The following is a 14,543-nucleotide window of genomic DNA, read 5'->3' on the forward strand; positions in this document are numbered from 1 at the left end:
TTTCCTCTTTAGTTCAAAGTCTGTTGCAAGTTTAAATAGAAGTCCTGAAAGGAGGAAACATGAATCAGACTCCTCATCTTTTGAAGACCCTGGTCAAGCATATGTTATAGGTCAGCATAAACAAGCTTACCTTCTTTTCCCCCGTACCTGGTGCTCATAGTAAAGTGAATGAGATGATGTAATTTGCCAAAGAATTTTTTTTGGTTCTATGTCCCAATTACCAACACTGTTTGTGAATATAAACTTTTTAGGCTACTTAAAATGCACCAAGTGAAATAGAATGATTTAACAACTGATTCTTAGCTTTCTCTTGGTGGCAATTAAAAGCCATGACCATCTTACCAAGAGAACCAGACAGCGAAGCCTTGGCTTTGGTTGTCCTTTCTTTGGGTTTTCCTCACACACCTGTGAGAGTAGACTCCACTAATGCTGTATTTTTTTTTTTTTGAAGAAAGGTTTATTTAAGGTACTTTCAGAATAGCATGAAAGGAATTGTCTCTAAAAACAGACTGGATGGGTTGGTAGGTAGAAATTCCTAGTTGATTTAAGTTTTTCAAATTCTCCCAACTAGGAGGGGCCTATTCATATAAATAGAGAGGTTGTGTGTTTATAAACACACAATACCTTATATAAGGTAATACTTTCAGGTTGCCTGTTGCTTTATGCATCTTAAAAGGGACATGCATAGAATTGATCTTTGAGAAGAATAGCTATATAAGCACAGAGGTCCAAAAGATTCCTCAAAATAGGAAACAGCGGGGAAGATAAAAGGAAAACAAGAATAACCATCTTCTGCTGTTGTTCACCAAATAATACTAGTTATCTCTCCCTTAGACCAAAGTTTGATCATTTTACTCCCAATTATACAAAGTTAGAAACTAGTATTTTCTCATCCTGTAGTTGGTTTGGGGATATGTGAAGTAAATGAAGTCAAAAAAGAACTCTACAGTATAGTTGATAAATATGTATGGAAAGCAACATTACTTTATTAATACAGGCTTCCAAACTTTCAGTGATTATACTATCATCAATTTTAATTGAATTGGTGAAAAAAAAAACTTTAAACATATAAAAAACAAAGTCATCTTATATATTAAAAATAGCCCAGAAAATACTTTTCAAAGTACATTCACTATAATGGGATCTCTTATAGAATCTAAGCTATTGATCTACATAGAAGAAATCCATCACATATCAGATGTAGAATAGTAAAATATTCCATAGACAAATACAGATAAAATAAAATTCATCCATGAAAGAAAATTTATTTCTGCATTTTTTAATTAAGGTTATCCATTCTTATTGAATATTGGATTTTCTTTTAACATTTGAACACATGTTTTTAAAAATCATTTCAGTTTCATCACTTCATATTTGGCATATTAAAATGTCATTGTCATAAACAATTCATTTGTTTTTAAGTTTATTCTGCAAAACAAGTTGATATGCTTAACTTGGACATTAAAAATAGTAAATAAGCCTATTGTGGGAGGACATATTTTTCTGAGTATAAATAAAAGAAAATGCTACCTTAATGTTTTATTGCTTTTTATGCATTTATCAGAAGAAATTACTTCTATATCTAATATCTGATCATTTTATAAACTGTCTAATAATTTAATTTATACCACAGGAATGACTTTGCATAGTTCTGGAAATTCTTCATCCCAAGTTCCCTTAAAAGAAAATGGTAGGTTTACACAATGTTTTTCCCCTCCTTTCCACCATATCTTTTCTCTTGTGCCTGATGAGCTGGCCTTAGACCTAATAACAAAGCGTCTCTGAATCCGTGCCAAGGATTTTAGGCCTTATACTGGAGTCAAAGGAGAACGTATTTGCAGCACCTAGTGATGTGGTGGGACCTGTCATTTAGGCTAATGGTGGTGAACTAGACAAACAACAGATTAAAGATATGGACACTAATTGGGAAGCTAAGATATTTCAGGTGAGGGATAATTTTGATTAACGAGTTTTAATTGAGGCAGTAATTTTAAAGAGATCTTGAGCTGAATTTTGAAGTTAAAAGGATTTATTCAGGTAGATTGTTGAGGATAAGCATTCCAGACCAAGGCCTTAATATGGTCAGAGATATGGAGATAGGTGAAAAGATAACAGGTTCAGGAACTTGCATGAACCTCTGCATGGAGGTATGCGAGAACAGGATTAAAGCTTAGAACTAAGTAGGGACTAACTTTGAGTCTTAGCCTAAATATTATGGGAAGAATTTGAAGACTTAAAATGTTGAAATTTAGAGTTTAGAAGTCTAAGAAACAAAGTTACAGGAAGAAACTTTGTGCAGTGACTTCAAAGTCAGTAGATTCACCATTTTTAGAATTTCGGTTACAAAATACTTTCATGGACATTATCTTACTTGATCTTTCTATCACCTTTTATGGGAAGAAGGAATGTTTTACTCTGCATACACTAGTTTCTTACCCTCAAACTCTTGAAGTTGAAATAATCCGAAATCTGATGAGAAAAAAGCAAATATATTAATCGATGTTTTAATATAGTTAAACTTGATGAAGCTTTGAGGTTAGTTCTAATGTGCCTGGAAACAGACTTGAGAACCAAGAAAAAATGAAGGCATTAAGAGTAGATTGAACCATATGAAACTGCTGTTTTTGTAGGTCAAAACTCAAACACCAGAGTGCCATTTCTATAATTCTCATTCTCTCATAGAAATAGACATACCGCCTGGCCAGTGTTGCTCAGTGGTTGAGCATCCACCCAGGAACCAAGAAATACACATACCAGGTCTTTGAGAGAAGAAAATTTTCCTTGGAAGTAAAATTGTGTCATAGTGTAAAAATACACACAAATATCTTTAAAACTCATGGAAAATGTAGGATTTTTTCATCTGATTATTAAAAAATATATCAATCTTGAAAAATCTGAGGGGGATATCATTAAAGAAAAAGTGAACTTATACAGGTACTTGGGCCTAAGTTACTAAGACCCTGGTATATATCTTTATGATGATCAAGTGTCTTACATGTAGTGAATTTAGAATACCTGTGTGCCTAAATAATTATTAAAATGCCTGTAATGGTGGTAATTATTGAATAACAGCTATTGAATGCTTATTGTGTACTAAACACTTATGTTTAGCTCTCATTTAATAATAGGTGAGTGGCTATTATTATGTCCTTTTCACAAAGAAACCACACCATAGAGGGGCTGAATTTCACAGAAGGTCATGGAGCTTGTACGTGCCCAGGTCATAATTTGAATGCAGGAAGTCTGTTTCCAAAGCCCCGCTCTAACCTACTCTTTCAACTGTTTCCTATATAGTAATGCTTAATTATATTCACAGCCATTATTTCTACCAGCTAAGCTTTTTAAAGAAGCTGTATAATAATTTATTAAAGGATAAAATCTGGAAGTATGTTTTAGCCTTCCTTCTGAAGGAAAAGAATATGAATTTACATTGGATACCACTTGAGCAGCATGTGCAGGGTAGTTTCTCTTTTAAACCTTTAGAAATGTTATCTTCACACCTGTCCCCTATAAAGGAAGGGTCAATCCATCTGCCTATGGATGTGTGCCCCAGTTGCCTTGCAGGCAAGTCTATGGTTTCTTCAATTTCTCTTTGAGTCTGCCCAATTAGCCCTGAATTAGTGCTCTGTTGAGAACTAAGTTTTCATGTAATAAAGTATGGCAAACATTTTTCTAAATAAGGTAACTGATAAAAAGTTAAGTACTTGACCATGAGTCAAATATATGCTCTCTTATTCTAATTTCAATGTTCTTTCTTGCTGGTCAAGATTATTAGAAGAAATTGGAAATGAGCTTCAACTAATATTGAAGTATTCATAACTTAATACAAGGACCGACAAATACTACTTAGTCTTTTATGACTTTCAGAGACCCTTAATGAAGGTGAACCTTGAAAAAGAAGATAAAAAAAGGGGGACATGAATCTTATAATCTCATGAAACAAATATAGAAAAGATTCCCATTTTAAAAATATATTTTTTTTTTATTGATTTTTGTTTTTACAGAGAGGAAGGGAGAGGAATAGAGAGTTAGAAACCTCGATGAGAGAGAAACATCGATCAGCTGCCTCCTGCACACCCCCCTCTGGGGATGTGCCTGCAACCAAGGTACATGCCCTTGACCGGAATCGAACCCGGACCCTTCAGTCTGCAGGCCGACGCTCTATCCACTGAGCCAAACCGGTGCTGGCAAGATTCCCATTTTTTTATTGTAATTTCAAAAAAATAAATGTTGCTTAACCTTTCAAACAACACACTTCTATAATATTTCTTCCTAAGAGAGTAAAAACAAAAATGTAGAACTTATCCAAGAATTATGTAAAAGTGGTTTTCAATGTTTCTCATTTTATTATAATTCAGAATTATTATATAATTAAAAAGTAACTTCTAGCTAGATTTGTCACTTTCCTTCTTGTTCAAACCACAACAAACACTCTTAATAAAAACAAAATGCAAAATACAAAAATGTCATTGAAAAGGTTATTCTAATACAAAAGGACTTGGTACAGACAGTAAAAATAAGCCTTTTTTTCCCTAACATTAAAACTGATTTTTTTAAAAATATCTTTTTATTGATTTGAGAGAGGGAGAGAGAGAGAGAAACATCGATGATGAGAGAGAATCATTGATAGGCTGTCTCCTGCACACCCCACACTGAGAATCGAGCCCCCAACCCAGGCCTTCCTGACCAGGAATCTAACTGTGACCTCCTAGTCATAGGTTGGCGCTCAACCACTCAGCCACGCCGACCGGGCAAAACTGATTATGTTTTATGGACAATATTAAATTCAAGTAATAAAATGTTATACAAACAAAAGTAAGATTTTAAAATACACTTTGTTTAATAGGATTTTTATTTTTATTGATTTCAGAGAGTAAGGGAGAGGGAGAGAGGGATAGAAACATTAATGATGAGAGAGAATAATTGATGGGCTGTCTCCTGCATGCCCCTACTGATATGGGAATTAACCAGAAGTAAAAAAATAGAGTCAACTAAATTGAGGACTGAAAGGAACTTAAGAAGTTTATTCAAATCATCTTTTCATTTTATGGATGAGTTAAATGAGTCCCCAAGATGTTATTTGGCTCCAAATACTCAGCTATTTAAATATTCTGGCACAGAAATACAACACCAAAGTTGTCATTTTGATCCCCTCTACCTACCACTGGAGCAGTAATTATATTAGTAGTATAACAATGAAAAATGCCTCTCTTTGTGTTTGTACAATATGGTGCTACTGACTCATTACCCCTAGGATTTCAAGTGCGTCTTTTTCCTTAGGGTGAGTGATGGATTTATCTAGAGCAGTGGTTCTCAATCTTCCAAATGCCACGACCCTTTAATACAGTTCCTTATGTTGTGGTGACCTCCAATTCCACTGTTACAAATTGAACATAATTAAAGCATAGTAATTAATCACAAAAACAACATGTAATTATATATGTGTTTTCCAATGGTCTTAGGTGACCCCTGTGAAAGGGTCATTCGACTCCCAAAGGGCTCACAACCCACAGGTTGAGAACCACTGATCTAGAGCTTACTCTACCTGTAGTCTAGTTAATCTTAGAATCAATGGCATGAAGCTGCCCTGTAATTGACAAGGTTCTATATATATAACCAAGAAATTAGTTTTTCTTGCAGGAAAAAAAAAGTTGACTCAGAGTGATTATACAGGGTGGAGCAAAAGTAGGTTTACAGTTGTGAGTACGGGAAATAGTTTATTTAGTATTATTATTTATTACTAGAGGCCTGGTTCATGAAATTCATGCACTCGGGGCAGGGCGGGGGGGTAGGGTCCCTCAGCCCAGCCTGTGCCCTCTCACAGTCTGGGAGCCCTCAGGGGATGTCCTTAGGTGCTACTACAGAGGCAGGAGAGGCTCCCGCCATTGCCCCTGTGCTCACCAGCTGTGAGCCTGGCTTCTGGCTGAGCGGCACTCCCCCCCTGTGGGAGCACACTGACCACCAGAGGGCAACTCCTGCATTGAACCTCTGCCCCCTGGTGGTCAGTGCGCATCATAGCGATCAGTCATTCCGCTGTTCGGTCAATTTGCATATAAACCTTTTATTATATAGGATTATTGTATTTTTTTCCATACAGACAACTGTAAACCTACTTTTGCCCCACCCTGTATGGCTTTGGCCTTATTAGAAATATGATCTTACTGTGAAATTCAATTCGTTTACTCGTAGATCTATCTATCATTAGTATCTACAATTTATTCTAGTTAGCGACTGTAGGTGTCCACGTGAACCTTATGAGAGAAGAGAAAGGCAGCGTCTAATGCAGAGGAGGGTATACACTTTATTTCTTAATTATATATTTATTATATTAAAATCTTTTCCAGGTAAACATTATTGAGAATGAAACTTATAGTTACTGATGTGATAATACAGCATATATTACTCAGAGAAGTGAAAATTTCAAGTTAAAGTTCTTTTTCACTTTAAAATATTTGCAGAATTTGCTGGGTCATAGAATACATTAATGGGAAAAGAAAATTGTTTTAAGGATTTAAAGATAAGTACTTCTTGAATATTAGTGCTTGTTTCCTTGTAACACTTAACTCAGAAATGTCTTGGTATTTGAAATATCTAGCTACCTCACTTTCAGAGATTAATAAATTCTATTCAGTCCTCATTGAATTCTATAAATACCTTTAAATTTAATTGTCATGTATTATAGACCCTCAGATACTTCATCCTCCCTCTTTTTTAAACTAGTGGAATAATATTTGAACATCTATTTGAATAGAATACAAAATAAATAAAAACTTGGTGTGTACACAGTACTATTTAGTGACATGTAGTTGCACGAACATTTTTCCTTCCTTCTGTACTCACATTAATACATCACTTTACATGGAGGTAGACTGTGGATGGGGCAGGGGGACATCACTGTTAAAAAGAATAAGTTAGCACCCTGGCCGGTGTGGCTCAGTGGATAGAGCGTCTGCCTGCGGACTGAAGGGTCCCGGTTTCAATTCCGGTCAACGGCACATGCCTGGGTTGCGGGCTCCATCCCCAGTAGAAGGCATGCAGGAGGCAGCCGACCCGTGATTCCCTCTCATCAGTGATGTTTCTATCTCTCCCTCTCCCTTCCTCTCTGAAATTAATAAAAATATATTTTAAAAAAAGAGTAGGTTAGCAAAGCTTCTCTTTCCAAAAGAATATTCAACTCGGCCCTACTCAAGTCTTCTACTGTAGCTACACTGATCTATGGAATTTCCCCAGGACTCTTTCTACCTTCTTTCCATCTCAACTGTTACTAATGCCATCCTTGTTGCTGCACTAGTATAATCATCTCCATAATCCACTTATTAAAATCCTACCCAACTTCCTTGAAGTTTCTGTATTCCTGGCAATAAGAAGCCTCTCCTTTTTTATGGGTCCGACTCATGCCTTTGCTCTGCAGCTATTTCACTGACAGTCTCAACAAAATTCTCTGTATCACTCAGGCTAGATCTTTGCCCGTCTGTCAGAGATTTGATCTGATTCAGCTCACAGTTACTATGCTGGCGGCTTTCATATACAATCGCATTTTATGTTCCCTCATTGCCTAGTGAGGGACTTTGACAGGAAAATTGTTCAGTAAACATTTGAAGGATGAGAGAATAATTGAATAAACGAATGTTTAAATCTCACTGGTGAATCCTTGAATATAGAGAGCGTAATCTGTTGCTTCTAGTTAGGAAAGTAAATATGCAAAAATACTGCAAATTTAACGTTGTGTGTGTGTGTGTGATCCAGTGTTTACCTAGGATATATCTTAACATACACACTAGCCTAATAAGTAATATAAATAACCAATCTTGTTAGTGTATGGTTGGAAATGAAAATAAAGAAAATGGAATTATTCTTTGAATAGATATATTTGACTTCTAGCAGGTAGTCCCCAGGGACATGAAGAATATCAGCTTTATAACTGAAGGCAAAACATTGTATAGAGTAAATGAACTTTGTCTTCATGATGGTGGCAGAAGTTTACATTTACATACCTAATGTGACCCCACTTATTTATTTATTTCCCTTATTTATTTTATGGGTTTTGTTCTGCTGTATTATGTATTTGATTCTAGCTGAAAATTAGAATTAATTGTCTGTTTTAGGATAAAAGCATCATGGCTGCTTAAATGATAATATTAAGCTAAGCATTAACTAACACATGCCATTGTCCCATGATTTCGGGAGGAATTTTAATAAATTAATTGGGAATACTGAATTACTATTACTGTTATTGATTATAACTACGTTTATAACTGGGTTTTGGTCAAAAGAGAATCAACGAAAGGGACATGTATACTACAGGAAACTAGCAAACTTTCACTAATACTTATGTTTAAGGGACGAGGTTAATTTACTTCAGAGAGCAAATGATTGTTTTTATTGTTTTCTGACATTAAAGGAGTTTATTTCTAGAATATGGAGTATCACATATACATCATTTAAGCATTAATACATGTTGTACAATAAAGATATGACTTGTTTTATACCACAATACAATTTTAAACTCATGGGTAATTATAATTGATGTTTAAGAAGTGTATTAGTTTGCTAGAGCTTCCATAATAAGGCCCCATAAATTAAGAGGCTTAAACAACAAATTTATTATCTCACAGTTCTGGAGGCTAGTTGTCTGAAATTGAGGTGTTAGCAACATTGATTTCTTCTAAGGTGCCTCTCCTTGACTTGTAGGTGGCAGGCAGTCTTTTCTCTCTATCTTCACATGCGTGCACATGCCTGTATTCAAATTCCTTTATACAGACACAAGTCATATTGGATTAGGGCCTGCCCTAAAGACTTCATTGTAACTTAATTATCTCTTTAAAAACCTATCTCCAAATATGGTCGTATTCTGAGGTACTGAGTGTTGGGGCTTCAACATATAAATTGGGGGTGAGGGGAATAGAGAGAAGGGTCACAAATCAGCTCCTAATGGAGAGGAAGAGCATGAGAGTGTGTATGCGCTTCAGATGATTAGATGGCAAGTAAATGAAGTAATGTTTCTTATTGAAATGACAATTAAATTATATTTATTGGTTAATTTAGGAGATATTTATGCATGATCATCCTACTTAAAAAAATAATCCAAATGGAAATAAAAAGTTAATTATAGCATTAAATTAGCATTTATCAAGGACCAACTTAGGACATTTTGCTGGGAAGTAATACTCATAATGTTGAACAAGTCATAAACTGTTATTCCTCATCCACAAAACAATGATTAAAAATCTCTTTACCTACCTCATGCGATTATTCCACAAATAAAATAGAAATAAATAGAAGTCCTTTGAGAATGTAAATGTGCTAGCCAAGTCATTATTAATTAGACTTTAAAAAAGAAATTTATTTTTATTGCTATTTAACTCTAGAATTTACCGTGAATATTTTACTCATTTTAAATAAAAATGTCAACCACCTATTAGTAGGAATTTCTTAATATATTTAGGAAGTCAGTGGTGATGCAAAAGAAAGACATGGAGTCAGAAAACCTGAATTTAAGAATCTGACCTTGCCAGTACTGAGTAAACCTGCTCAAATTATTTAACCTCTTGAAATTTAATTAATAATTTCTAACTGAAATATGCTTATTTCACAGAGAATCATTTATAAGGAATAAATGTGACAACATACAGTTATTTTGTAAATATAAATCACTATCAAAACATAAGATGATGGCATTACATTATTTAAAATATAATTTTATAGTTACTGAGCAATCTGTAAATGAGCTTTGTTAACATTTAAATTGGAACAAGCAGACAGTCTTAATGCCTGAACGTGTTATGTTTATTTTACCTTAAAATTATGCGTTTTCAATAGATGTGCTACACAAAAGATGGAGCATAGTATCCTCACCAGAAAGGGAGATTACCTTGGTGAACCTGAAAAAAGACGCAAAGCATGGCTTGGGTAAGTCACTGTGAGATTCTGAAAGTCTGTAGCATAGCATTGGCCTTGAGGCACAACCTACTTCTGATCAGGCCACCGGCTGCCCACCCACAACCCCTCACCCTACCTGCCCAGTCAGGAAATGTCAAAGATGAAATGCTTACAAGCAATTCTTCCACCAAATTTAACGGTCCCATCTCATAGGTGTTACTTGTCTATGTATAAAAGCCTAAGTGACCGTCCAACTGGTAGCCCATTCAACTGGTAGCTATGACACACACTGACCACCAGCGGGGAGATGCTCAATGCCCAGGCATGGAAACATGAAACAGACTGCTGAATCTCAGAGGGAAAGGGGATGGGGGAGGGCGGAAAGAGATTAACCAAAGATCTTATATGCATACTAGAGGCCTGTTGCACGGATTTTTTCACTGGTAAGGTCCCTCAGCCTGGACACTGGGCCTCTAGTTAATTATATTTGTAGTGACAGTCTCCACACTTCTGTGTGTCAAACAGGCTAATCATCATTAGTCATAGAAAGTACCAGTATAATGAAGATCTTTTTAAAATGTGCTATTTCACAGGATTTCAAATCATTGGTGGGGAGAAGATGGGAAGACTGGATCTAGGTGTATTTATCAGTTCAATTACTCCTGGAGGACCAGCTGACTTAGATGGATGCTTAAAGCCAGGTACTTTACATTTAGTTAATTCCTTGTGTACTTTACTGTTGGGCATGAATTTGCACAGATATCAAAAGTGGAACTTGGACAAAATAAAAATAATTGGCAGGGTGACATTTCTGATATTTAGCATGAATTTCTCTGTCATTGAAAATACTGGATTGTCTATTTTTACAGGAGACCGTTTGATATCTGTAAATAGTGTGAGCTTAGAGGGGGTCAGCCACCATGCTGCAGTTGAAATTTTGCAAAATGCCCCTGAAGATGTGACACTTGTTATCTCTCAGCCAAAAGAAAAGATATCCAAAGGTAATATAAACGTCTCTTGACTGTGTTCTCTTTCATTTTTACAAGAACTTCAGTAGCTTGGCCCAATAAATCAGAATTCAGCTTCTTATTTCCTTTCTGGAAATTTTAACTGTATAGTTCTGATTATTTTCATTTTATGGATCAGTTGAACTTTTTGATTGATTACTTCAAAGATTTTCTCTCTCATTCCTCCTTAATAATACAGTTGACCCTTGAATGACCCAAGATTAGGGGTGCCAACAACATGCACAGTTTAAAATCCTTGTCTAACTTTCAACTCTCCAAAACTTAAGTTGTCTCCCCAAAGGGGATTGGTTCCAGACCTCCCTCCTCCGCCCCCGGCAAAGTATACCAAAATTCATGGATACTCAAGTCTTCTTTATAATATGGCATTGTCAGCCTTCCACATCTGCAGACTCCCAACCACAGATCAAATGGTACAGGTATTTATTAAAAAAAAAAATTGTGGATACTGTGTTATTCAAGGGTCATCTGTAGCTGAATAAAAAATGGATTTGTTGGGTAAAATTGATGTCACTTAAGTAAATTCTCCTAAATACTTGGTATTTTCTATCACTTAGGCCAAATCATAAATGAAATTCTTTGTCATTGCCTATGTAATAGAAAACAAAACAGATAGAAATATAATATCTATGAATTCCTGTTCTGAACCAGTTTATAAAAAGGAAAAGAAAACATACTAGAAATTTAAAAACAAGACCATATCATTTTGTTTCAACTCCTTCCATTAGCATGTTGTGGGAGAAAACCCATATGACAAAGATCAGATGACTTATATTTGAGCTATGCCTGAGCCAGTTATTAGGTGTATGACTTATGTCCTCTTGAGCCACCATTGTTTTTTTCTTTAAAAAGGAAACTATCTCAGGCCTGCCTTATCTGCCTGGCACAGAGTTATCATCCAGTCAAGGGGTAGGGCAGTGTTCATAAAAGGTGCACATACTACAGGGCAGTCCAGTAGCCTTGTATATATTATAAATTTTTAAAAAAATAGTGATACACATACATACACACACACACTATTTTTAAACAAAAATACAATTACTTTTGTATACTCTGAATATCAGTCTGTAACTTGTTCACTCAATATATTCTGGACGTCCATGAATGTCCAGAATCCTTTTTAAAAAAAAAGTGTTCTTATTGATTTCAAGAAGAGGAAGGGAGAGGGAAAGATAGAACCATCAATGATGCGAAAGTATCATTAATCCACTACCTCCCACAGGCCCCCTACTGGGGATCAAGCCCAGAACCTGGGCATGTGCCCTGACCAGAAATCAAGTCATGACCTCCTGGCCCATAGATCAACATTCAACCACTGGCCAGGCTATATACCTTTTTAATGTGGCATTATATTTTATATTCATGGGCATGTCAAAATTTATTTATTTATTTTGTTATGCATCCAGGTTAGCTAGAATTCTATTACATATGTCACTGCAACAAACATTTGTTTGTACACCACTGAAAATGTACTTATTTCTAGAGGTTAGATACCTAGAAGTAGATTAAGGAGTATGCACATTTAAAATTTTGACAAATGCTACCAATTTGCTCAAGTTTTATCAATTTATAGTCAACCAACTAGATATAACAGTGCTCTTCACACCATTAGTGGTATTAGAAATTATCAGTCCCATTTTTTGTTAGGCAAATAGGTAGAAACTGCATATCCCTGATCAACAATGAGAACGTCTTTTCATATAGTTATTAGTTACTAGAGGCCCGGTGCACAAAATTTGTGCCTGCACCCTCTCACAATCCAGGACCCCTCGAGGGATGTCTGACTGCCACAGGGATCGGGCCTAAACTGGCAGTCGGACATCCGTCTACCAATCTGGGACCACTGGCTCCTAACCGCTCGCCTGCCCGCCTGCCTGATCACCCCTAACCACTCTGCCTGCCTGCCTGATTGCCCCTAACCTCTTGCCTGCCTGCCTGATCGACCCTATCCACCTCTGCCTCGGTCCCCTCCACCGTGGCTTCGTCCAGAAGGACGTCCAGAATGATTTCTGGAAGGTTGTTCAGCTCTCCGGTCTAATTAGCGTATTACACTTTTATTATTATAGATGAGGATTTTACTCCTAATTTCCAGTCTACATTATCATACCCTTGTATCACAGGAGTTCTAAACTCCTTTTTTTTAATTAAAAAATTGTTTTAATCTTCACCTGAGGATACGTTTGTTTATTTTTAATTGATTTTAGGGAGAGAGGAGGGAAAAGAGGGACAGAGAGATAGAAACATTGATAGAGAGAGAGAGAGAGAGAGAGAGAGACATTATTTGGTTGCCTCCCATACATGCCCCTACCAGGATTCGAACTTGCGACTCTTTAGTAGTACATGGGACAACGCTCCAATCAACTGAGCCACACCAGCCAGGGCTAAACTTTTTCTTATTGACTTTTAGAAACACTTTATATATTAATGGTATTAACTCTTTGATTATTTTTTGTTACTATTCCAAATATTTTCTCTCCAGCTGCTCATTACTCTCCAGTTTTCTTTGGCTTTGCTTACTACATAAAACTTTTAGTGTCTTATAAATTTGCATCTTTTTTTTTTTTTTTTTTTACAAATGGCTCATGTGGTTTGTGCCTTACTTAGGCAAGCTTTCTTAAGTGGATTTTGATAAAGTCTATATATAAAATTTGGGGAGTTGCCTTTCTTGAGAATCATTTGGAATAATTGGTAGGACAATATTATAAACAAATATATAAATAATCATTAAACAAAGAACAAGGATCTTTAGAGACCCAAATTATCTCTAGTTAGGGAATCAAGAAAGCCTTCACAGATTACTTGAAACAGGCCTTAGAGACTGGAAATGAGGAGTTAAGATGAAGGGGTTTCCCATTTCCATAGAAGCTGCTTCAGGAATAACCAAAGGGCTGAGCAACGGAAACAGAAAGCACCTACTACATTTGTTGGGTTCTTATCATGGTTTCAGGCCCTGGACAGGGGTGATGTATGTGTTTTCCTGTGTAAAATCCTCCCAACAATCGTCAGGAACGTTGTGCTTGTATGTAAGCCCAGGCATGTGTGTATGACACTAACCTGTTATTTTCATTGAATTTTGACGTTTAGTGCCTTCTACTCCTGTGCACACTGCCAATGGCATGAAAAATTACATGAAGAAACCTTCCTATATGCAAGGCAGCACTATAGATTCTTCTGAGGATCACCGCTGGCCACGTGGTCCCCTGAGGCACATCTCAGAGAGCTCTTTCGGGCTGCCTGGAGGGCTGCGGGAAGGAAGCCTGAGTTCTCAAGATTCTAGGACTGAGAGTGCCAGCTTGTCCCAGAGCCAGGTCAACGGCTTCTTTGCCAGCCACGTAGGTGACCGGACCTGGCAGGAATCACAGCACGGCAGCCCTTCCCCATCTGTGATATCCAGAGCCACTCAGAAGAAGAGGACTTCTACCGACAGTAACCAAAGCAAAGCTAAAAAACCAGGCATCTCTGATACAACAGATTATTCGGATCGTGGAGACTCAGACATGGATGAAGCCACTTACTCCAGCAGTCAGGATCATCAAACGCCAAAAAAGGCATAGTTTAATTTGAATCTTTGTTTTTTGTTTTTAATTTAACAAAACAAACAACAGCAAATAAATTACAGAGTAGAATATTCTACTATAA

At 36.4% G+C, this 14,543-nt stretch overlaps 1 protein-coding gene across 10 annotated transcripts in view; it reads left to right on the plus strand.

Moving 5' to 3' along the window:
* Positions 1 to 14,543, plus strand: part of PTPN13 (protein tyrosine phosphatase, non-receptor type 13) — a 156,016-nt gene that overhangs the window by 89,908 nt on the left and 51,565 nt on the right. For 8 of the 10 annotated variants that reach the window (XM_015566168.1, XM_015566166.1, XM_015566165.1 and 5 more), the window contains 6 exons: positions 13 to 110; positions 1,634 to 1,690; positions 9,820 to 9,909; positions 10,473 to 10,580; positions 10,749 to 10,880; positions 13,989 to 14,452. In XM_015566168.1, coding sequence (XP_015421654.1) covers positions 13 to 110; positions 1,634 to 1,690; positions 9,820 to 9,909; positions 10,473 to 10,580; positions 10,749 to 10,880; positions 13,989 to 14,452 — 949 coding nt within the window. The remainder of the gene's footprint in view (positions 1 to 12; positions 111 to 1,633; positions 1,691 to 9,819; positions 9,910 to 10,472; positions 10,581 to 10,748; positions 10,881 to 13,988; positions 14,453 to 14,543) is intronic. The other 2 variants (XM_015566172.1, XM_006767192.2) reach the window with 1 other exon arrangement.

Source organism: Myotis davidii, unplaced genomic scaffold, assembly GCF_000327345.1.
Source record: "Myotis davidii unplaced genomic scaffold, ASM32734v1 scaffold662, whole genome shotgun sequence".
NCBI classification, from domain to species: Eukaryota; Metazoa; Chordata; class Mammalia; order Chiroptera; family Vespertilionidae; genus Myotis; species Myotis davidii.